Genomic DNA, 23,795 nt, shown 5'->3' on the forward strand with positions numbered 1-23,795 from the left:
CACCTCTATTCCATCACTACAGCTCTAGATCCTCAATCGATCCTCACAGCCCCTCGGCCCCTGCCAGACACCTGCAGGTGATTGATCCCCAAATCAGTCCCTCACAACCCCAGTGCCATAAAAACCATAACAACCCATCATAAAAGCTGATTTATCTTCACCTAGTGCCGGGCCTCACAGTTAGAATATTAACCCAAAAGTGTATGACACCGGGATGATTGGTTTGGAATTGAATGAACTTGGGGAGTATCGACGAGCTTGTCTGATGGGTCATATCAAGTCTGACTACTGAAATGTGCCAAGTGAGATTGCAATCTCTCAAGCCCAGGCCTTCTAGAGACTTATACACAAACAGGAGTTGTTTTGTTGGACTCTTTGCATTTATTCATGTAAGTCTGGCTCTGTGTCTGGATGACTTTCGATAAAATCACAGATGTATTCAAATGTATTAAAGCAGACTGATTAATTATGCTCCTGTTCACGTTTATCATGAAGCAATGTGTCAGTATAAACTAGAGCTCATATGATTTTACAGCATTTTAAAATTTTAAGTATATTATATATGAGCATGGTGGCTCAGGGGTTTGCACTATTAGACCCTGCAGTCAAACCCCAGTAGGTCCCTTCGGTGCAGATGTTCTCCCCTTGCTTGGCTTCTGGAGCTGGGTTTTTTTTTCTTCTCATCCCAGGGCCCACACATAAAAACAAAAAAGATTCTTAAACTTTAAAGGTTCACTTCTTAAATAAAGGTTTAACACCGATAGGTCAACTAGATCACTTTCCTCCAGCCTTGTAGATATTTTATCGTAAAAGCGAGCGACAGAAAGGTTGCATACAATATGAACGACGCGTCCCTGAGTCTGCTCGACATGACAATCGTTTTTTTTCCTCCGTTGTTTTTGTTTTTGACTTTTTCTGTGTTGTTTCCGTGTGTGTCCGTCCATGTGTGTGTTCCTGCAGAAAATTGTGCCCAAGCCACATTTTAATGAAAGCTCTGGATCAGAGCGGTGCCAGAAGCATGATGTTCTGGCAGCAGCATCAGCATGTGCCCTGTACTCCGCAGTGCAACAAGCTCCTGGGTTAAATATAATCCCAGTCTAACTCAGGGGCCTCTTTGATGCTACTGAAAGCCAGTGAAGCCTTTAATGGGAGCCACTCTGTGTTCCTGTGTTATGTGTGAGCCGCTCAGCTTTCCTTCATTTTAAGGTTGTTGCAACTGATTTGTTGTTTTCCGAGCTAATTCTGACTTTAATCATGTCCACGTACGCTGTACTGGGTAGCAGATTCCTATGCCTGCATGTGCGTGTGGTCCAGGTATTCCTGTTGGGAGGGGGTCTAAATGTGTTTAGAAAGCCACATTACTGGGACATGTCTTCCTTACAGGGACTAAGTTAACCTGAAAATATAAGTCTTTTGCTTTTTTTTAGATGAATAGAGGTTTTAAGGTTAGGTTAGAGTGAAGCAGCAGTTATATTAAAGGTTAGTGAAAATCTCCAGGAAATGTAAATCAGTGTAATATCCTCTTGAGTCACAACTATGTGGGTTTCTTTATATGTCATGATGAACAGACTGAACACACTTCCACAGTCTGCTTACACAAGAATACTTTCCTCCTTTCTCACTTTTCAGTTTTGACTACTTGCAAAGTTGAATATAAAAATAGCCATTATACACTCATGTTCCCCTCTTTTTTTTCTCTATGACACAACAAGCGCTCCCCCCCCCCCCCCCCCTTCAGTTTGAGAAAAAAAACTTCCAATAAAAGCGAATACGCAGAAGAAACAGAGTGCCTGTGTTTGATCTGCTGCTGGGTTTTTTATTTAGATTTCTGAGAAGTATCAACCTATTTTCAGTTGTTTCCTGTTCAGAATCAAGTTAGCTGTTATCACAAGGCTGCCGGGATCATTTTCTTCGGTCGCAGCGAAAAGCTGTAACGTCCTTGTCTGATATCCACCAACATTAAAATATTAGCCTTCCAATTGGACACGGTGTGTCAAAGGCAGCTTGTCACAGTGTTACAGCTGAGTCCTGACTTTAAACGTGAGAAGAGAGCTCAATAAATGTAATGAATGTGTGACACTTGGACATCTGAAGTGCCGTGTTCAGTTCCATACCACTTTTACCTCTTGTACATAAAAAGCCTCTTTTAAAGATGATATCTATGAGCGTTTTAGAGCCAATTTGTTCTCCCTGCGGCAAAAGGCAACATGCTCTAATTACCTCCCCCCACCTTCTCCACTGAGGCTGGAGGTGGAGGTGGTGGGGAGGTGTTTAAGTTTCCAGTCTGTCCAATGCGTATGGGAGCTGTGTGCCCACTGAATTTATGTTTCACAAACCTGACCTTTGACACTTGTGCAGCTTTATCACACCCAATAGCCCAAATACAGTGTGTCCCTATATGCCGAGGCTCTGTGGAGGAAGTGTCTGTGATTACCACAATCTGTACTACTTTGTGTACATCACTGCCAGCCCTCAGCCCCGTCTCCACTTCTCTTCCGCCTGACAGACTCTCAAGTCACTTAGGCCGCCATTGCTTCCTTCAGACAACACCATCAGGTTGCCTAAACCCAGTTAGCTTTGCATCTTATCTAATCTCACACAGATTGTCTGAAACAGTTTAGTCCCTTACTGTCCCTTGTAGCACTTCAGCTTCTGCAGCAGAGATTGCCTCTCAGTTTGTTTGTTTTTTTCACGTTTTGTGGTAATTGTGTTGTTTTTGCATTTTGGAAATGATTTTTCTTTCATTTAATGTTTCGACTGAGAAATCCGTGAGTAATCCCACTCAGGGCATCGTGTCACTGAGTGGGTCACTCAGGGCATGAGGCTTGGTGTTACTTCCCAGTTTTGACACTTTCAAACTTTAAAGTGTCGACTTCAAAACGATTAAAAAATACACCTACCCACAAGGACACAAATGAAAGAATCCTCTACTCTTAAAAAAAAGGAGAAAAAAGAGTGCGCCCTGGATTATGAGCTCAAAGGGAAGCAAAGACAGTGCCAAAGCGAAAAAGACCATGTGCTAATTCAGCAAACACACCGGGCTTGTTCCTCGCAGGCCGCAGAATTTGTCAAGAAATCATCCCTCGCTCTCTCTGCCGGAATGCCTGCCTGACCCCCGGCAAATGAAAATAATCCAAAGTAATTAGAAGTGAGCCGGTCTGGTCCTGAGAGCCCCCGGGCGGCCGGGTAAACATGGCGGAGGGTCCGGGAGGGGCCAGTAGAGAGAGATGGAGGTGGGGGTGTGGAGGAGGGAGGGTGCTGACCTTGTCCACATAAAGCAGTGATTTATGAAGTGCAGGGCACAGCAGCAGGGCTTCTGTCTTCTCCCGCAGAACCAAATTACTGAGGTGGAGATTAACACGCCGCTCACAACGGGCCTACTTCCAGGCCCAAGGAAAAAATTTTATTTACATTTTCTCCTTTCATTTCCTTCGCCGTGTTTTAATGCTAATTGGCACCGTGCACATCCTCTATTAATAAAGACTCTTGAAACTGCGCCACTCATTCTCCTGCGCGCACCTATTGCCTGATGAATGCGCTAATTAAAAGACAAAGCCGCAGAGTGTTGTGCCGCCTGGAGCCTGACGTCTCTTTGAGCCCCGGGTGACTTTTTTTAACCACTTGATTGAATCGCCCCACATTTAGGCAGAAATAAAAAGCGAGGGGAAAAGGTGGTTGTGTGTGTGTGTGTGTGGGGGGGGGGGGGTATATAAAGTCACGATGGAGACTTAATGCAGCTTTTCGCCGTGTCAATAGGAGGTCTCGTCATGAACAGTGGAACTATTTCATGTGGATTTGGCCGCGATATTTTCTTTCTCTCCCCTCTCTCTCGCTCTCTCCTGAAGGATGTGCTGGAATGCACCACACAGGCCTTCCCAGTGTTTCCATGTGGCCCCTCGGCTGCAGCGGGTATAGGCTCTCCAAGTTCGCTTGCTGCTGGAGTCAGTTTGCAACCCACACGGGAATCCCCCCCTCTTCTCCAGCATGTCCCATCTGACTTTGCAGAGCACCGAAACTTAAATCACTTTTCTTTTTTTTTCTAAATAGAAGAAAATGCTTAAAAGATATTTAATGGATTTTTTTTAAGAAGAAGAAGGAAGTGTGTTAGCTCATGAAGCCGAATCTCAGATAATATATGAAGCTGATTGATCTTATAAACAAATAAAAAGTGTCTACATGCATGTGTGAATTTGTCTTTGCGTGACCGAACTCCTAAAAACAAACAAGAAAGCCGCAAGCAAAAAAAGGGGCCTGTTTGAGCAATTTGAGACTCCTTTTCAAGAATTTCACAGCACTTTAAACATTATCCGGATGCTGTACGTTTTAATCCTCCCCAATCAAATAAGTATGAAACGCTGTGTTGCATGATATAGTCGGAACTAACATACCCTGAAGCCTGCGTGTGTTTGGTTTGTAATTTGTTGATAAACAGCTTTTCCACCTCGCCATCCCACCGTTTGTCACAATCATTATGACAAAGGCGTGGAAATAATTCTGATAAAACGGGTCTATTAAATCCGGGCACATCAGAACGGCGTTTACGGCAAACAAAATATAAATTAGAGCAACGACTCGCAAATCATTCTCGCGGTTTATTAAAGGAACAAGTGTTTTAAATTCACCCCCATCGGTCTGTTCAGCGCGGACTCGAGAGCTTTTTATGGCAGCTCGTTCAGGTGATTATATATTCAAGTCGTACACATCTTTCATGGCCCACCTAGCATCTACACGCCTTGTTGTGTAGATGTTTTGCGCACAAGATTGAAAGTCAACAAAAAAAAGTAGACTTATAGCAAAGTAGGCTCGTTGCTGGGCACTTTTTTATTATTATTTGTAATGGATTTTTTTATTGTGTTATTATTTTGTCGCGTGACAGCTGGAGTCTGTTTTCCCTTTGCTAAAATATCCACAGAAACTTAGATCGCTCGTGTGTGTAGAGATGACGCAGTGCAGCTGCTCAGCGCTGTCATAAATAGACATTCAAATCACCAAATTATACGTCACAAATGTGCAGGGTTTTATTCTGAATTTGTTTGTGTCGTGCGGGATTTTATTATGAAATGACAAAAGTCCGTGCTGGGTTTAGCTCACTTGACAAATCGAATCACCTAATTAGTTGCGGGGTTTTTTTTAACTCTCAAGTCTCCATTCACACTTCTTTAGTGAGGTTCAGTTCAGCTGAGCACGCCATCTCCTGACTGGAAAAAGAATTGTAGCTTTTCCTTCACGTGCCCGTGCATGGAGATGGGGAGTGTTGGTAGGTGGGTCTGTGTGTGTGAGAGGGGGTTGGTGCGGGGGTCATACCACCGTTACCCCAATTTACCCCCGGTGATACCACAAACCCCGAGAGTTTATCCTCTTTTTCTCACATTTCCTCCTTTTCACAAAACCCCTCGCACTTCTCTCTCTATCAGGATCCTCGATCAGGACTCGGAGAGGCTGTGAAGCAATCACTTTCCCAGATTACTTGTATTTAATACACAATGCATCATAAAACAAATCCCTCATCCTGACAGGAAGAAAATAGAACAGCTCATTCGACTTGAGCTTTCCCAATTTATGGCTAAATTAAAAAGGGTTCCAACAATGGACAAGTCGAGGAGAGGCAGGAAATCAATGACCGGGCGGACCGGGGTCTCTCCTCGGTTCTCAAGGCGCGCGAGACGATGGGAATCGGTGGCCGGGTCCTGCCTTATTTACACATGATTTTTCCTGTCCTTCCTGCACATTTGCTCCGCGATTTCGCAAAACAATGGGTATTATCTGGGATGGAAGGTCAATGTCACAGTGTAAGGAGTTATCCATCATCATCTGCTCTCATCAGCCAAAGCCCCGCTCTCTCTGGCTTTATAAGCTGCCTAATAAACTCCGCTCACTGACAACAAGGACGTTTCTGTGTTATTCTCTACCCTTGTCAGATTGTTCACGGTATCAGTTTCAGCTTTAAACTGAGAGATTAAAACACACACACACTCAAGAAATACAATGTCCAACATTTGGTCTCATCTTGATGGCAAAGCAGATGCACGAAGGCGCACGCGGAGCTAAAAGGTTCTTTTTTTTCTTTTCTTTTTTAACGCAGATTCAGAAATAACTAACCCAAGCTGATGTTGAAAAGTAAATGTGTTGTGTTGTATGTAGAGGTGAGCTTTGGAAAGCAGGTGAGTAGGCCAGGGTCGTAAGATGTGGCGCATGGGCATCAAATGGCCCGTATAGAGATTCCCAGATCTCAGTGTGTGAGAACAATTAGGCTGTTTATTATCATTACTACTATTATTACTAATATTATTATTATTATCACTCGTCCCCCCTGGCATACAGCTCAAGTCTGAATGATAAGATAGCTCAAATAAGAAACGTGTAACACACTGCAGCCCCTTTAAATTCAATTCTTAATAACGACAAAAAAATGTCGAGAGGTTTAAGAAAAGGTGGATAATAATTCACGACTTTGATGCGTATGTTCCTTCATTAAATTGTGCAGACTATGTGTGTGTGTGTGTGTGTGTGTGTGTGTGTGTGTGTGTGTGTGTGTGTGTGTGTGTGTGTGTGTGTGTGTGTGTAGTTCATCCCTTTATAAGCCCCCATCCCGACCTCTCCCTGACCCCGCTCACCCTTTCCAACCCCGGGCCTCTGTCACTTTAAAATTTACTGCGGAGAGTAGTCTCTGCTTTCCGGGGACATACATGTGTAAAGACAGTCTCCCTGCTTGGAGTCCCCTCTCCTTTTTTCTTTTTTTATAATAAGGATGGATCATCCTTTATTTTTTCTTTTCTCTCTTTTTTTTTTTTTTTTTTTTTTTTTTTTGAATGAGAAACATCACACACAAGTATCCGCGAGGCGCAAAGTAGGGAGGCGATGCCTGAAATCTCCCCTCCACCCCCCACCCCGAATATCTCCGCTATCACACAGACGACACATCCCGACTGGCTGAAGAGGAGGAGGAGGAGGTGGTGGAGGGGGGGAGGAAGAGAAAAATGAAAAGTTGAATGGCTACTAGAAGACACCTGGTTGCGTCAGGACAGGAGGGGTGACAAGAGAGGAGCGGACGAGCCTTTCGAAGCGCACCGCTGCGAGAGAAAAAAAAGTTAGGATCAAGTTGATGCACCGGAGGGGATTTCAGTTCCGACGTCTGCGGGACAGCGAGGGGAGAAGCGCGGAGTCGGCGCTGTCTGTGAGACAGTGTAGTGAGAAGGGATTTACTTTTACCGAGCGAGCCGTGTGTGAGAGACAGCACACAGACACACACACAGACAGCGAGACAAGTCGACTCGTCCCGCGGATTGGAGACCTGAAGAGACCGAAAAACAACCGCACACCGATCTTTTTTTTTCTTTTAATGTGTCAAAAAATCTGGAGAAGTCGTCATTAGCAAAAAAAATATTTTTCTACTTTTATTTTTAATTCCCAGGGCGATGTTTTTGTATTTTTATTTTTTTTTACGGTGTCACTTTTTACTCAGTTAACCACCGCTGTTATTATCCCAAGAGGCTCAAAGTGTGGCACGCCAGTTTAAAAAAAAACGAGTCACCACGGTAAGAACACGCAGACTTTTATAAATAAAAACTGCTTCACTGAGGTTTTATTTTTATTTTTTTACTTTCTTTTTTCTTACACGCAGAGAAAGAAAAAGCACATCTAAGAGTTTATTCGCTCATCCATCTTGCTGAACTAAGTTTGACGTTTAAATTATTAGTTAAAAGACTGCGGTGTAGTTTACAGAATACACGACTAGGTGCTCTCTTAGCGCGGACAAAGGGCTTTATGTAACCTAAATATTTATTCAGCAGCAGGTTACACAAAGACATAAAGACAGATTTGTGACCCTGAGAGAGAGATTCCGTTTTGCATCCCAACAATCGGCTTGTCTTCATAATTCTTATCACTCGCGGTTTCCTGCAGTTGATTTGTTCCCCAGTAAAGTTTACAGCCGCGCCATGAAAAATGTCAGAGCGCTCGCGATTCGTTCGAGTGGAAATGCTGCGCGAATATTTTGTAAACGATAAAAGTCCACCGATGATATGATTTGCATGATAATTCACTTCTATTGTGTTTGTTGCTCTTCTGTTGATTTCGCCAATGAGAGGAACAAAGCTGTCCCCCTGGTTTATTATTGTCACAGCCATTGTGTGTGTAGTTTATTATCTTTTACTGTTCTTGTTGCAGTTAAAATGAGTAACGTTTGGTTCATTTATTCGTTGCAACTACATTTAAAGAAACGAATTTAAACGTCAGCTAGAATCAGGTTAAATGCAAATAGATTTTTTTTAGGGATGTATTTCATTTTGTGGCAGATTTTTACATTTCTTTTTTTTTCTTCCTTTCTGTAACAAAATAATAAAGGAGCGATCGGTCCAAAGTGAAACTGAAAGAAACCTTTGCTAATATGAAATGAATGCATATAATAATTCATGTTTTTATTTGATACTGAACCTACTATTTGGCTTTTTTGTCTTCCTTATGTACTGACTTATTGACGTCACTTAGCATCTTAAGAATATTTATGAATATGATTTCCATTTTTATTACTTAAATGGTAATGACATCATTCTTCAACAGGCCTCTGAAGCTTTAAAAAGGTCTCAGATATATAATGAAATTACTTTGGTACTGAGTGCTTTTTTCTCTTTCTTTTCATTTATATACAATGTTCACTGTCTTATATTCAAAACAATACAAATAATAATAATATTAAAAGTGTGTGTGTGTGTGTGTGTGTCAGAGAGAGAGAGAGAGAGAGAGAGAGACCTGCTCCTAACATTTGAGTTCTTTTCTCTGTGGGAGGTATGTGGTTAGTCAGTGTTTGGACACAGTAACCTGGACTGATACTGATCAAAGTCTGATCTCTTGCTCTCTCTCTGTCTTTCATTCCTTGCAGATCTTGGATGGGTCAGGCCATGTAAAATTCTGCGTGGATGCCAGCAAACCAGATATCGGGAGCTGGCTGAAGCACATCCAGTTTGCCCCTGCAGCCAAGCAGCACAACCTGACAGCGTGCCAGATAGATGATCAGGTACGAGGAGACGGGTCACTCGCAGCCCACCTGGCAAAACAACCTCAACAAAGTGCGAGATAAATAGGATGTGAAGGAAAGAGAGAGGGAGAAAACATCTGCATGACTCGATTTTGAACTCCCAAATGCTGATGTGTCTTTTAAATGTCTGGCAGGATGAATCAAGCATTTAAAATGCACTCAGCCTTTTTCTAAAGCCAGAAGGCTTCCCTGTATTTTCCGACGGCTGTCCCGTCTGCGTGCTGCTGTGTTAAAAGGTGTTATTGTGATCTAAGTCAGATAGCCCCGAGAGCCGCTGGCCCACCCTGCCTTTAGTTTACTCACACACGCACAGGTCTTATGTGACGTTGCACCATAGAGACTCCTCGCTATCTGCGTGTGTTTTCCTTCTGTAATTGTGCACTGGCTTCTGCCGTGCGAGGACCACAGGGCAGGATCAGAGGCGGCCCGCCAAGATGATAGTTCCACACACTTCCTAGTCACGCTTGCGATATAAACTCCTAGATATGCCAGGAATGTCACCATCCTTTTGCTGCTCACCTGGCTGTGCAGAGGTGCGTGCTGTATACATGGGGGCCTGTTCAGCTCAGCAAAGCCATGGCGGGGGCTCCTCCCACACAGAAACACACACACACATACACACATTGGGACAGGAACACAAGAGGCTAAACTTTATTTGACGCGTGTGCGCAGCATACCATCGCATGACCCGAATAAAAACCATAATCTAGCTGGCGTGTTTGTCATCACTTCTCACTGGTGGTCCATTTAAATTTTCTGCTTAACGTCGCCCATTGAAATTTCTGCAGAATCTCCATTATAGTGCTTGGTAACATGCTCTAAATACAGCACTCGCAATTAGTGGTAATTAGATGCAGAAATTTCTCACAGTGGAAAAGATGCACCGAGTTTGCCTTTTCCCTGAAAAAAAAAGAAAAAAAAGGTGATCGACATCTTCCAAGAAAGATCTGGCCTGTTCTTCTGTCAGACATGTATGTTTTTGTTCTGTTCTCTTCCTCACAAGGACGAGAGAAAGGTGTATCACTTCTCTTAGAGGGATAGAAGGAGAAGGCTTCCAGAAGTACTTAGCCACTCTTTTTTAAAAAGACACAGAGAGACAAACAAGCAGAGGAGAGCTTTCCTGAGCTGCCCTCTGCACGAGGTGTGACTCGCTGTCAACACTGTGGTTCTGCTTGGGTGGCTGTGTAAGGCACCGACAGGTCACGGACATGGCTATGATGAGGTGATTGTTAAGTATTACACACTGTCACAACACAGCACAATGTGCTGTCTTTAAGCCTTCCGGCCAACATCGGTGTTTTTGAAAACACAGTGTAGCGTCTCACAATGCCTGTCTGTATCTGTAAAATGAATAGACTGAATAGGGTGGTCAAAGCTGCTGTCAGTTTTTGGTACTGACTGTGTGCGAGTGTGTGTGTCTGTGTGTGTGCTGGTGCTCATGAGGGCTTTTTTTGTGTCCCTGTGTGCACAGACGTTTATGTTCATTGACTTGCTGTGAGTGTGTCAAGTGTTTTATTGTGTCTCTGAAGTGTGTGCCCACACCTGTAAGTGCCTGTGTTTCCTACATGTATGCATGTACGATTGTGTGTGTTTTGTGTGTGTGTGTTTTGTGTGTGTGTACCCACACGCACACTCTGCAAGGACTGTGAATTGTTCACTGCGGTTCAGATGACTCCCCGCGCTCCTCATTCTGAGCTGGAAACGCTAAAACACACAGTACCTGATTCCAACAGGTTTTTACTGCCACAGAGAAGTGCTGACTCCAAACGCAGCCTGAAACCACACATTACACAGTCGCCACATAACGTGTAGCATCACCAGATTTCCACAGAAGAGCCTGACTAAGCTGCCCCGGGCTCATACATTTCTTGTTCTGTAAAGTCGTCCTTCAAAACCAAGTTTAAACAAATCGTCCCTTGCCATGCGCTCAACAGAGATGATTTGTTGTACGGCCTGATTTTAAGGCAGTGTCATACAGCGACAGCAATTTCCAGGCGTGTTGGTCGTTATTTGGGCCTGGTTCTTTTCAAGCCTCAATTTAGCCCTGCCAGCGTGAGTAAAACTGGCCTCCGTCTTCTTATTTCTGACCCAGTTCTGGTTATCATAAAACTTTATGAGCAATCTCAGGAGAACGTGGGAGCGAGAGAGGAATGAATGAGGGAGCAGAGAGAGAGAACAACGTCTGTTTATTTCTTACTAGAGGAACTGTTCGCAAGTCCACTTCCCCTTTCTCTTCTCTTTTTCTCTCTCAATTCATTTGTTACTCATCTGCCATCCTCCATCAGGATAAACGTCTTTATTTTTACCCCTTTGCATGGAAAACTTGAGCGGACTGTGCAGGAAGTAATAGAGGACCTGCAAAGGAATACATTAAATATTTTTAAGTTTAAAGATATTGCGCACTGTGTGTTCAGCTGTTGAAATTTAAAAAGCTAAAGTTGTTCTTTAATAATAATATTAGCTGGACTTTGAGCATTCTAAAAGAAATGAACAAGGACAGCCTTTATTTGGGTGACCTTTCTGCTTTACTACTTTATATATTTGACACGTCAGAGTGGAAAGCAACAGGAAAGAGCGGAGAGGGAAGGCGATGGCAGGTGTCACAGTCTGTGAGTCACACTGAAATCTGTAATTAATCCAGCATGCTTCAGCTCACAGGTTTGAATTTATTTAGAAATAAGAAGAGCTGTATTAAGAGAGCCAAGTATCATACATGCAGGTTCTCATTTTATTTCTAAATGAATGTGAAACTCTTTAAAGTTGGCCGGTTATATAGTTTTTTGATGTTTGAAAATTCCTACCCCAGTGCGCAAGACATCCTCGCTCGCACGCTAACGCACACGCAGAGACGATGCAGCCTTAGCGCCGCTTCCACAGATCCATCCACGACCAGCACGTTTTGTTGTTAATATAATCAGGGGAATTAGCGCTTACAAACCCTCCGCTGTGCTCCTGACTCTACTGAGTCAATTGAAGGGAAAATTGATTAAAAGTGTAATTAACATCATCCAACGAGGCCCGAAGAGCCTTTTATAAGACAGTGCAGAGCGATATGAGCGTTAATCTCATTCGCTCTATTGATTCTCACTCAGTATTGAGTGGGATGGAGTGGCTTTGGGGCATATTAGCAAAACACTGACGGCCATTCACTATGTAAATACACTGGAGGTGATTGCAGCTCAGTGAGATAAAGGTATTGGACCACATTCAGCTAAAAAGAAGAGATCAGATCGTGCAATTCCACACGATTTAATGCTTCATATGACAACTTTAGAAGATTTACAGCCTTTTTTTAATTCACAGATGTAACTTTTTTTTACCTGACATTGATGCTATGCCACTAAAGAGGTACCAAAACAATTTTTGCTTTTGCTTTGCTTCCTTTGCATGTAAGGAAGCCAGCATGTTCATCCAAATTGCTGGAAGCAGCTGCACATTGTGTGCTCATACTCTTTATTGCTATCTAAGTCACGAAATGGTTTCATTTAGAAGCCAAGCGATGGTAACTGCCAAACATACTGTACATGTAGCATGACCCCGCTGGAGAGGCCACAACACATGTGGACATGTTGCTGTTATGCAACTGCTGACTAAGCACAATGTTGTGGTCGATCTTCTATATTGTAATTATCCTTTGCACTTTTTTTTCCCTTCTTTGCTTAAAAATAAACAGCGTTGGGGAAATGTTTGAACCGAATGCTCGTATCCGATGTTGCTTCTTTAATTTAGTGTGGCCCCGTGTTAAAGTAGCCTGAGACTTTAAGGGATTTTTTTGTTTTTGTACTAAAACAAACAGCCGGACTGAGAGTTTACTGGGACGGGACAGCGTAGGTTAACATACCTGTTGAATGCGGTCTGTGTGCAAGAGGGCGAGAGGAATCCGCCAACAGGGTGTGGACACAGAAAATGTGACTGTGTTTACTCTGCTAATGACTAATGGTGTCAAGGTAATAACTTATCCAATTATAGCCTCTGATCCTCGTGTGGTTTTAACCTTTGACAGGGAGAGTGTATGACAGAGAGAGGAAGATAAGCAGTGACCTAATAAACTAACGCATACAGACAAAAAAGGCAACATATCCTTTAAAAAAAAAACATGCGGAGCTCTTTGTATTGATATAAAATAAAATGTTTAAGAGAAGATCGGGGTGTTTTTGGATAAAACATGAACTAGAATCTCAACACTTTTTATGGTTTTCGGTGTGAACTCAAACACCCTGACTATCTTATCTCTAGCATTATCTTAAGCCACTGTTTGACTGCTGGAAAAAGAAATGTTTGTGTGTGTGCATGTGTGTGGCCATGACATGCTAAGGATGACCCCAAGAGTCAAAGACGGTGTGTCCTGTTTGGGACACACAGTGACTCGCTGCCTCTTTGTTTACGTGTGTGTGTTTTCACTGTTTATCTGTGGCGACCCTCAGGGAAGGGGTGGAGCCGCTGGGGAGAAATCCCCCTCCTGTTCGTAATCACCCTCTTGAGTGTGCTTACGCTGCTCCAAGAATACACGTTCTTGTGTAAAGAGTACAGAGTGGGTCTAATCGAGAGAGGTCAGAGGTCAGATTCAGAGCCAGGAGTGCTTCTTGCTGACAGAGACTTCGGTATGGCTGTTGTCTGCTGTTTGCTGCCGTTCTTTGTGGACTTTTTTTTTTGTATTTTTTTATGAACAAATGTGAAGAAATTCAACAGTGTCCGTTAATTTTTATGTTCTAAGGCTATCGTCCAGGGATGTCAAACTAATTTAACATCGTCAGCCTTAAGTTAGCCAGACCAGCGAAACACCCCTCTCTGTCAGTGTAAATACATTTAGCTGAATGCATAATCCCTGACATGTCTCAATATAAGAAAAAGAAGTGGGATTCTAAAGAACATCTCAGTTTTCGACATGATAAAGGTATAAAAAACATTCCATAGCAGATATAGTCGATACTGGGAAAACCAGGAACTTCTCTCTTGTCTTTCAATTATTTATCTATAACCTATTTATTTGCTGTAGTATGAATGGCAACCGAGGAGGTCTTTATCAATAGAATCAGAGCTGTAAATCAATTGAAAATACAATTAAAAGTTCAAATTCTGTGCCCTCCTTCACATTTTCCAAAGCTTTCCAATTGGAGTGATTCTGGCTCTTGGGCCTTATGTTTGGCACTTTAAACGGCGCTCTGGTGACTTTCCAAAGAGCCTTCCTGCTCAGTCTCAGTATCAGTCTCTCAGAGCGGAACCCCTACAGTCCCTCGAGTCTGTTTGCGCCGATGTCTGATTGTTTCTGAATCACAATATTTTTGTGCCCTTTGAGGCCCTTTGAGAGCCCCTTTGTCTGTGCGCCCATGTGCGATCTACAAAAAAACGATCCAGATTCATGCACATGCATCTCTGGTACAGAGGGCAGAGTAGGGTATGACAGAGATTATAGTTTTGGGACCCTCACAGTTCACTTCTCTTTATTCATACTAGATCTGCTTCCTTCAACATAGCAGGAAAAACATTCCCCAACTTTTAACTTTAACTACTGGCCTTCCTTGTTAAATGAAGGCAAATCAAAAAAAATTCTCAAATACTAAAAAATAAATAAATCATAAAAATGGATTCCATTTGGTGGTTATTATGTAATATGTCTCCCCTGGTCTGGATAACTGTAATGACTCCGGTTCAGCCCTGTAATGGGAGTCAGACTTCCAGGCCCTGTTGCCCTCCCACTGATTTTCTTGGCAGGTCATATTCATTTAATGCCTGAATTTAAGTCATACTTTAATGCTACCACAGAACTACATGAGTTACGATGCATCAATCACTCCTAGGTTATTGACACACAAGAGCTCTGCCTTGGTCCGGCCGACTTACTTAAGCTCCCTGTACTCCAGCGACTCAGTAGTGTCACATTTAGTATTATATCAGTTGCCAGAAGTAAGAACAATGACACAAATAATTATAGTCTGAAGCATACCTCATGATCTTTATTGTGACCGAGATGTTTATCTTAACTCTCTCAGGAGCCACGGCGGCTCTTGTGTTCCCCCAGTCAGGAATTCCCTTCATAAGCGGCGTATCGTGACCTGCGCCTTCCCAGAAGCAACTCTCTCCACCCCCCTGTCGCATTTCTAATAAATTCCTCTATCATCATTGTCATGTTGACACAGCAAAGGAAGGTAATATGTTAAACGTCCAAAGCGTGCCAAATATAACTCCATGTGTGATTGTTTCACAAAGAAAGCCTATTGTGTGTCCAGGGGAAGCACCACAGTCCCAGGGACTCTCATCTGATTCTTAAATATGACTTGCCCCACTCAAAGTGCACGGTCCCATATTTAGCCGTAGCAAAACTATTTATGTACAAATGCTGTACACGTAAGTCAGTATAGGTGCATTAAATAACACAAACTGATCACACAGCTGGAAGTTTCTCCTATTGGGAAAATGGTCAATCAACACAATGCTGATTTTATAATAGTTCGTTATGCTGGCTGTTTGTTTAATTAGCTTTCTCTCCACATAGTCGTTCCCACTTCCTGCCCACTACAAGCATTACTGTGTAGAGTATTTACAGACGAGTATATTTATTCAGCAGTTGTTTGTGTTTTCTTTTTGTATTCATGAAGATGGATGCCTTACAGGATGAGTAATTACAACTTAATGACCGTGTGTATTTTCATGTATACGTCTCTTCTGCGTGTGCGGTGGTGCTATGACAATCATGTGTGTATGCTCATGCCTGTACAGTACAGCTACCTCACGTGACCTCTGCAACGCTTTCCTCGTGCTGTTATCGGCAACCTAGAAGAGACAAGTTAACACAAAGTGACTGACGCAACAGGACTGAAGCAAATTCTTTGATACGTATCTGCGGGGCTCTTTTGATTCAAGGGTTGATTTGAAAACTTCTGCTTAAGTCGTAAAAATATTTTGTGTCTTACAGATATTCTACAAAGTCACCAGAGAGATTTTTCCTGGCCAGGAGCTGCTACTTTTCATGAAGGCTGAAGAGTATTCATGTGATACGATGGCTCCTGATATTCATGGTCGGCACCTCACGCATGCACAGACACAAATATTTTGGTTTTTTTCTCTCTCTGCTGTAAACATATCTCACAAATGTTTTTTTTTCTATGTTAATTCCCCCCCTCCCGCCCCGACACCTTGCACTACGCAGAGGAGAGGCAGTACCGCTGTGAGGATTGTGACCAGCACTTTGAGTCCCGAAACCAGCTGCTGGACCACCAGAAGAAGCCGTGTGGGATGCCCCCCTCCTCCTTCCTGAACCCAGGTTTGAATTTTCATTATTATTACTTTTTTTCTACCACCATAAAAATAGAGTTGTACAGAGTGTCGAGAAACATGTGTTGCTGAACTGGGACCAAGACACTAATGATCTAAGTGCTTTGTCTCTCATCGGAGCAACTGAAAATGAGATCATAGAGTAGTGCTCTGTGGAAAAGGTGAATCTGATCTACGCTTTAGCCATGAGGACGACTTTAAAACCTTCCACTTTCGAGTGAATGAAGCTTTTTTTGAGCTGCTTGTATAACTTCTTATGTAATCTAGGAGGCGACAATGACCTGAAAGCCCAAGAACCTCAAGACTTGCGACCCCTCCACATGTCCCAAGGACTACACGAATGTAAAGAGTGTGACCAGGTCTTCCCTGATGTTCAGAGGTAACTGGATGGACACATTTCATCCCATGATTTATTCGAGCAAGTGCTGACAAACAAACATGTGATTCAAGACAAATCCTTCCAATCTCATTGTCTTTTTTTTCTTTTTTCTTTTCTGCAGCCTGGAGGCCCACAGCTTGTCCCACAGTGAGGAGAGAGAATATAAGTGTGACCAGTGTCCCAAGGCCTTCAACTGGAAATCGAACCTGATCCGACATCAGATGTCGCACGACAGTGGCAAGCACTACGAATGTGAAAACTGCTCAAAGGTAAAGTGATGACTGTTGAAGGGAATATTTCATGATTTGGGATGCAGATATTTGTGCACATGTGTCCCCTCTGCACATTTTTTTAGAAGCAGATAGTAACCCTCCCGTGTGTCTGTGTGGTTCCTCCCCCCAGCAGGTGTTCACAGACCCCAGTAACCTCCAAAGGCACATTCGCTCGCAGCACGTCGGGGCGCGTGCTCATGCCTGTTCTGAGTGTGGCAAGACGTTTGCAACGTCTTCAGGCCTCAAACAGCATAAGCACATCCACAGCAGTGTCAAGCCCTTCATGTGTAAGTCACTAAGACCCTACCTATGTAAGTCTACTCAGTACATTATAAGAATAACAGTAATGACATGCTTTGGCTTGCCTTCTAATGTGTTTTTTGGGGGGGGGGGAAATCACTTCATCCTTCTGCAGGTCTTTTTCTCCAGAACTAATCTTGTAATGTTCTACAGGGTTTACACGTGATAATATACTGCAGCGAAGCAAAGACGTTTCTTTAGAAAGGCCCATGCAGTCTGTTTTCTGCACCAAGCCTCGCACACTGCTGACATAATAATAACAGCATTTTAACGAGCATGTAATTCAGTTTGAATCGTTGAATCTTTGTCTAACCTTGATTTTGCTTGTAACTGTGATTTAATCTAATGTTTTGTTGACATACATCTTGCAGGCTTTTTTGTCTTGTGTCTTGGTTTCTTTATTTCTTGAGCACATACTTTCTTTTTTCTTATTTTTTGGGGTCCTCGCTAACTCCTGCAGGATCCAAAAACCTTTGACCTTTCACACTTTCACCACCTCACACAAGAGATCTGATCTCCATATCCCCTGAAGCATTATGACCTCCACCCTCTGCCCCTTTCCTCTTTCCCCTGTTTTATTTTTTATTGTTTTTTTGTTTTTTTAAGTGGGCTCATACAAATCTGTGCACATTAAATACATACTATCTTTTTCTTTTGTCATGAAAACACACAGACAAACACATATAAATAAATATCCATATACTTAAGCAGGAGTGACGGCATCTCCAGTGAAGACTTCAGATTTCCCTATCTCGTCTTTTGCCTCCAGAACACGCACCATTCCTCACAAATAGCAACCACATGTACAGCCCCTCTTCCCTGCGCTTCCTCTGAATTGGAGTCCATTTGCTATAATCAGCAGAAACTATGCAGGTTTAAAAACAACTAATAGCTGTCTAAAAAAAGAGAGAGAGACAAAGCAGCCTCCAACATGATGGCTGCCTGGGAGAAATCATATGCGAAGTGCCTTTTTGTGTGAGTGCTCTTGTAGGGTCTGTATGCATGTGCTTGTGTGTGCATACTAGTATTCGTGATTTAGTGCACGCAGTGTGTCAAGGATGCGTGCATACAAGCTTTTGTATGAACGGGAAGCACCCAGAGGTGCTGGGTTGTTAATTCCCACACTCAAGTGAACATTATTTATCTGCTGCACTTTTCACAGGAGCATGTTTATAATATTTTGTTTTTCAGTTTATTAAGCGCTGAAGAATACGCACATGTGGTGAATCCTGCCCCACAGTGTGAGTGTGATGCGTATGTTCTCAGGATGTAAATGTCACAAGAACTAAACTGAGTCAAAGGGCTTTTTTCTTTCAGTCTGCTCAGGCTATGTGGGCGTACTTGTATTTAAAAAAATATAGTCACAAGGAGAGATCATTAATAGCTCTTGTTCCTTCTTTTTTTGGCTAAAATTTAAAATTTCAAGCAAATTTAAAATACAAATTCTTTAGTGTTCTTTTAAACAGTTTAAAATGGCCTAACACACCCATGGTGATGATTAGGTAACGCTTAGAGAAACTGAGAAACTGCTGTTTCATGTCACAGTGCTAGACGTCAGCTTCATTGGTTAAATTGACTGAAAGGTCTGGGCTCAGGGAATTTTTTTTCTTCTCCTTCTCCTTCCTCTGCTGCTGCTTCTTCTTCTTCTTCTTCTTCATTAGCCTGGCTGTGTCCAAAAAAGCTTAGCCACAAATACCCTTATTTTAATTTATTTTTCTGGTTCCTGAAAATTCACCTTTTTTTTTTTCTTTTTTTAAAATATAGGATTACATTCACTCCTGGCTTGAACTTTCCCATTTGGAGTTCCTCTGGGATGTTTATTCAAATGTGCTTCCAAAATGCTTTTTTTTCCTGTTCTCCCTCTCCATCTCCTTGAATTGCCTCTTGTGCACCTTGAGGCTGGAAAGCATCCAAAGTATGCAGAAGTGAAACCACAGTGTGAGCCTAACCACTTCCTTATCCTCGTTTAGAAGATCTAATAACAATATGAGCTAAATCAATCATCCAGAAATCCTTCTTACTGCTTTCCTAAAAGTGTAGGGTGAACACAAGCTGCAATCCACAAAATCCATAGTGTGGGAGGGGTGTGACAAAGAGGGACATCTTCTGCATGACAGAAGTTCAGAGACACAAAACTGAAAAGCACAACCAAAATAGCATATGATGGGTTACTATTCCCACTATTAAATCATCCATTTACAATAGAAATAGCTGACAGATTAATACTGACCAACAGATACCATCAGATGGTGGATTTTTTGTTGGGTGTTGTCATTGTACGTCTCCGGAGACAGACTGACTGACAGGCAGGCATAGAGAGTGTGGCTGTTGACTGTGGGAAGGTCAGTAAGCGCAGGATGACAGAGCCAACTATGGGGACAAGGTGAGGGGGCTGAGGGGGTGACTAGAGAGGCCCAGAGAGAGGGGGGGTGGGGGGGTGGGGGGGAAGCAGCAGAGGACGTGAGACCTGTCCCTGGGAACCGGACTGCAGGATAGGATTCATTCAACTCCACTTCCTTCTCAAACTTAAAATAGAGCCATTGTACTGAATGAGGCTGAGAATGTGTGTGCGTTTGTGTGTGTGTGTAGCTTTATGCCTGTGTGTGTCTGTGTGTGTGATTACAATTTCGTTGCGGTGTGTGTGGATATTTTGTGAATGTGACTGCATGTACACATGTGTGTCTCTGTGTGATTGTTTATGGACTCCCTGGGAGCGTCCCTGGAAGGACAATGGGGCTGGAGATGCCTGGGAATTTGGTTTGATGTGCAGCTGATGAGTGGCAGCGAGTGACTCACACCATCAACCAAATAGATTCTCTGACAATTCCAGGATCTGGACACACCTCTTCTTTTCTGTTCTGCTGGAACATTGTCAGAGTATTGATGGGAACACAAGTGTATCACTCATGCTGCATTTCCTCTGCCTTTGCTTCAGCCGGCCTGAAGCATAGAAATGTCATATTAAATTATGTAATTTTGGTGTGTATGTGCATGAGGAGTTGGGAGGGGTGGAGGGGTGGGGGTTCAGTTCATGTCAGAGGCTGATGCAATCTATGCTTGTCTCTGTTTCCCTACAGGTGAAGTCTGCCACAAGTCCTACACCCAGTTCTCTAACCTTTGCCGCCACAAACGCATGCACGCTGACTGCCGCACACAGATCAAATGTAAGGACTGTGGGCAAATGTTCAGCACCACCTCTTCCCTCAACAAGCACCGGCGCTTCTGTGAAGGGAAGAACCACTTCACAGCAGGAGGGCTGTTTGCCCAGGGTATGCCACTCCCTGGGGCCCCCGGCTTGGACAAATCAGCTCTTGCAATGGGTCACAGCAGTGCAGGACTTGCTGATTATTTTGGGGCTAGCCGACATCACAGCGGACTTACGTTCCCTGCTGCCCCAGCATTTCCTTTCAGCTTCCCTGGCCTGTTCCCCTCTGGACTTTATCACCGGCCGCCACTCATTCCTGCCACAACTTCTCCTGTCAGACAGCCATCCCACGCACCTGTTGCTGGACCTGGAGTAGAGCTGAGCAAGAGTCCTTTGCTGCCTCCAAGCCCTGGTGCTCAGGAGTCTCAAGAACTTCTCAAAGCTCTCCGCAAAGACGGCGGTTCACCTGGAAGTCAAATGCCAGTGTCAGACAGCCAGGGCTCATCCTATACCAAGCAAAAGAACAAGCAGAGTGACCAGTCTGAAAGCAGCGACCTGGATGATGTCAGCACACCCAGTGGAAGTGATCTAGAGAGCACGTCAGGCTCCGAGCTCGAAAGCGACATGGACAGTGAGAGGGAGAGGGGGGCTGCTCGAGAAAACGGAAAAGGTCCAAAGAGGAAGGCCAGTGAAGGAGGCCCTCAAAGCCCCGGCCTGATGGGCAGCAGCGCTGCTAAAGACTTTCCAGGCCCTTCCCTCATCCCGTCCCCGCTGGACGAACACACAGCTGTAACAGGAGCTGTGAATGACTCTATTAAGGCCATTGCCTCAATTGCCGAGAAGTATTTTGGCTCCACTGGGCTAGCTGGCCTACAGGACAAGAAGGTTGGGTCTCTTCCCTATCCTTCTATGTTTCCACTGCCTTTCTTCCCAGCGTTCTCCCCTCCGGTTTACCCCTTCCCAGACAGAGACCTCAGAACTGCAGGCCTGAAGGGGGAGCCACAATCACCTGCAGATGACTGCAAGAAGGCCCAAGGGAAGTCTTCATCCGAGTCCCCATTTGACCTCACCACCAAGCGAAAGGAGGAAAAGTTAGCATCCTTTGCATCTTCCAAACCAGAAATGGCCCAATCTATGGGTCAGGATCAGCCACTAGATTTGAGCCTTGGGGCCAGGGGCCGTGGGCGTAATCCAAGAGAGGAGGAGACGAAAAAGAATCCAAATTACGAAGAGGAGAAAGGAGTGGTGGAGATCCCAAAAGCAGACACTTCCTTACAACATGCTAGGCCCACCCCTTTCTTCATGGACCCCATCTATAGGTATTGTTATTACCAGTAACTCTCTAAGCCTTTATTTGGTTAAATAACAGTATTTAAAAAATGTAATTACTTCTATATGCTGCAAATGTGCATACAGATTTGCAAAGTTTGTCAGTTATTTTGTAAAACTGAATATAATCTCACTGATAACCACTAAGAGCTAATAGAAATCTACTATTAGCAGGGTTGAGAAGAGGAGAATGAGCGATCCGTTTGAGACTCTGAAAGACAAGTACATGCGACCCGCTCCGGGCTTCCTTTTCCATCCACAGGTAGGTTTAAACTATGGCTTTCATAGGAATTGGGGAAATTTGGGAAAGGATGCATACCGGGTACAACATAAAGGATTAAATATTGCATTCTTACGAGTTCAGCAGCTCTTTACTCTTTTAGTTATTTAAGTTGATGATTTAGATGCCTATACTGCCCTAATTTATAAGGGTACGAGTTTCATCACAGCTGTCATGGGTCTTGCCATCAAACAATGGCACAATTCAAGCTTACAAGTCCACTCTTGGCCTCCTATGTACACAGCAGTGACAGCAACATGTAATTTAACCAACCAGTGCATATTATGATTCTTTCTACAAAGAGCTTTTATCCTTAATGGTTATCACAGACTGACCAGACTGGATTAATGAGGATTAGCATGTGACTCTAGTTTTACCCAAGCTACTGCCTGTTAAGCCCGCTGCTGGCTCCCCGAAACAGATGTGTTTCGGAAAGAAAGGCCACTTTGTGACACATCTTCCTATAATATGTCTTTGATTACAATATAAAAAAAATGATATGCTCTTAAAGCAACGGTTTCTGCCCCTGGGTTTTCTGTGCCAGTATTTCCAGCGTGAGGCTCCATTTAACGGGTATGTGTCCATGCGTGCACACGGGTCTGTGTGTATGCATGTCGATGACATGTTGCATTGACGTTCATTTGTTCAATCTTCCCCCGCGGGTGAGAACGGTCTGCTGGAAAGTGAAAACACCACTTTCTCAGGCACATGATTTTTTTTCTCTCTTTTCTGGCTGTTTCAGGCCTGGTTTTTACAGGCTGTTTCATTTGTCTGATTTATGTCCCCTGTCCAGACTGCTGCATGGGTCCAGCCTGCAGCAGCCACATGGCCGTCCCACATGCCTTAATGAGGTGTCCTATCAGTAGAAACACTAACTGAGTGCTTAGGCCATCTTTATGACTTTATGATGTCTGGACACACAAATCATTCCCGCAAATACCAGACCAGGGTAGGTCTCAGCCAGACCAGGCGATGGGCTGTTCTACGTACTTTTGAGGAGGTTTGTTTTCAGTCACCCGAGTCACTCTTGAGCAATATATTAAAAGAGAGCTTGCAAAGCTGAGGGGGCTGGAAGTTCTTTCAACCTTTAGTGATTCAGCTTTTTATTTCCTGGCAGGAAATTTTACTGCTAGCCAATACTGGCTTAGATTACATACTGGAATTGAATTTGTAGCCTTCTATAATGAGCTTATTGAACACCAGGAAGTGTTGGAAACTATAAGAGCCTCATATAATTCCAGCGCCATAACTCCGTAGATAGGCAGCTCATTGCTCATTCAAAGTTAATTGCACCAAGGCCCATCATCCCTTCTGTACCCATGTGTGTCCAATCAAAAGCTGTTGATTCATGCGCCACTTTCTGGTTCTGACTGCTTTCTCTTTTCCTTCTCTTCCGCCCCTCAGTTTCATTTGCCAGATCAGAGAACTTGGGTAAGTTCCTCTCAAACATACAGTTTTGCCATGTGTCCGTACGTCAAGCAAACAAACCCTATCCCACAATTAATGCACGAGCTGCGAAACAGTTTGCAACTGACATCACCCAGCATTCGCATGGCTTTGGCCTGTCACACTCACACACTGACTCGACTGCTCAGAGACAATAAAAAGAAATTTCATATCAGTGTTTATAATGTTTAACATACTATGGTATGTGTATCCAAGCCTTTTTGATTTGTTTACATCTTTCGATCTTGATGTATCTTTACTTCTAACATGAAAGTGTTTCAGTGGGGATTTCCAACTGAGCTACACCCTTTCCATGCACCAGCCCTGAATATATGTTT

The 23,795-nt window shown here is 43.5% G+C and overlaps 1 protein-coding gene across 14 annotated transcripts in view; it reads left to right on the plus strand.

Annotated features, from left to right (window-relative positions):
- The window catches only part of mecom (MDS1 and EVI1 complex locus), a 124,918-nt gene that overhangs the window by 90,933 nt on the left and 10,190 nt on the right, over positions 1-23,795 (plus strand). Inside the window, exons 1-10 of one of the 14 annotated variants that reach the window (XM_026191484.2) lie at positions 6,683-7,535; positions 8,879-9,013; positions 15,948-16,050; positions 16,182-16,295; positions 16,574-16,685; positions 16,807-16,954; positions 17,088-17,268; positions 20,335-21,721; positions 21,903-21,993; positions 23,416-23,442. In XM_026191484.2, the coding sequence (XP_026047269.1) occupies positions 16,002-16,050; positions 16,182-16,295; positions 16,574-16,685; positions 16,807-16,954; positions 17,088-17,268; positions 20,335-21,721; positions 21,903-21,993; positions 23,416-23,442 (2,109 nt within the window). In that variant the 5' untranslated portion in view covers positions 6,683-7,535; positions 8,879-9,013; positions 15,948-16,001. Of the gene's footprint in view, positions 1-6,682; positions 7,536-8,878; positions 9,014-15,947; positions 16,051-16,181; positions 16,296-16,573; positions 16,686-16,806; positions 16,955-17,087; positions 17,269-20,334; positions 21,722-21,902; positions 21,994-23,415; positions 23,443-23,795 lie in introns of those variants that run through there. The other 13 variants (XM_080289314.1, XM_026191471.2, XM_026191472.2 and 10 more) reach the window with 13 other exon arrangements.

The sequence above is a fragment of the Astatotilapia calliptera genome, chromosome 14 (assembly GCF_964374335.1).
Source record: "Astatotilapia calliptera chromosome 14, fAstCal68.1, whole genome shotgun sequence".
NCBI classification, from domain to species: Eukaryota; Metazoa; Chordata; class Actinopteri; order Cichliformes; family Cichlidae; genus Astatotilapia; species Astatotilapia calliptera.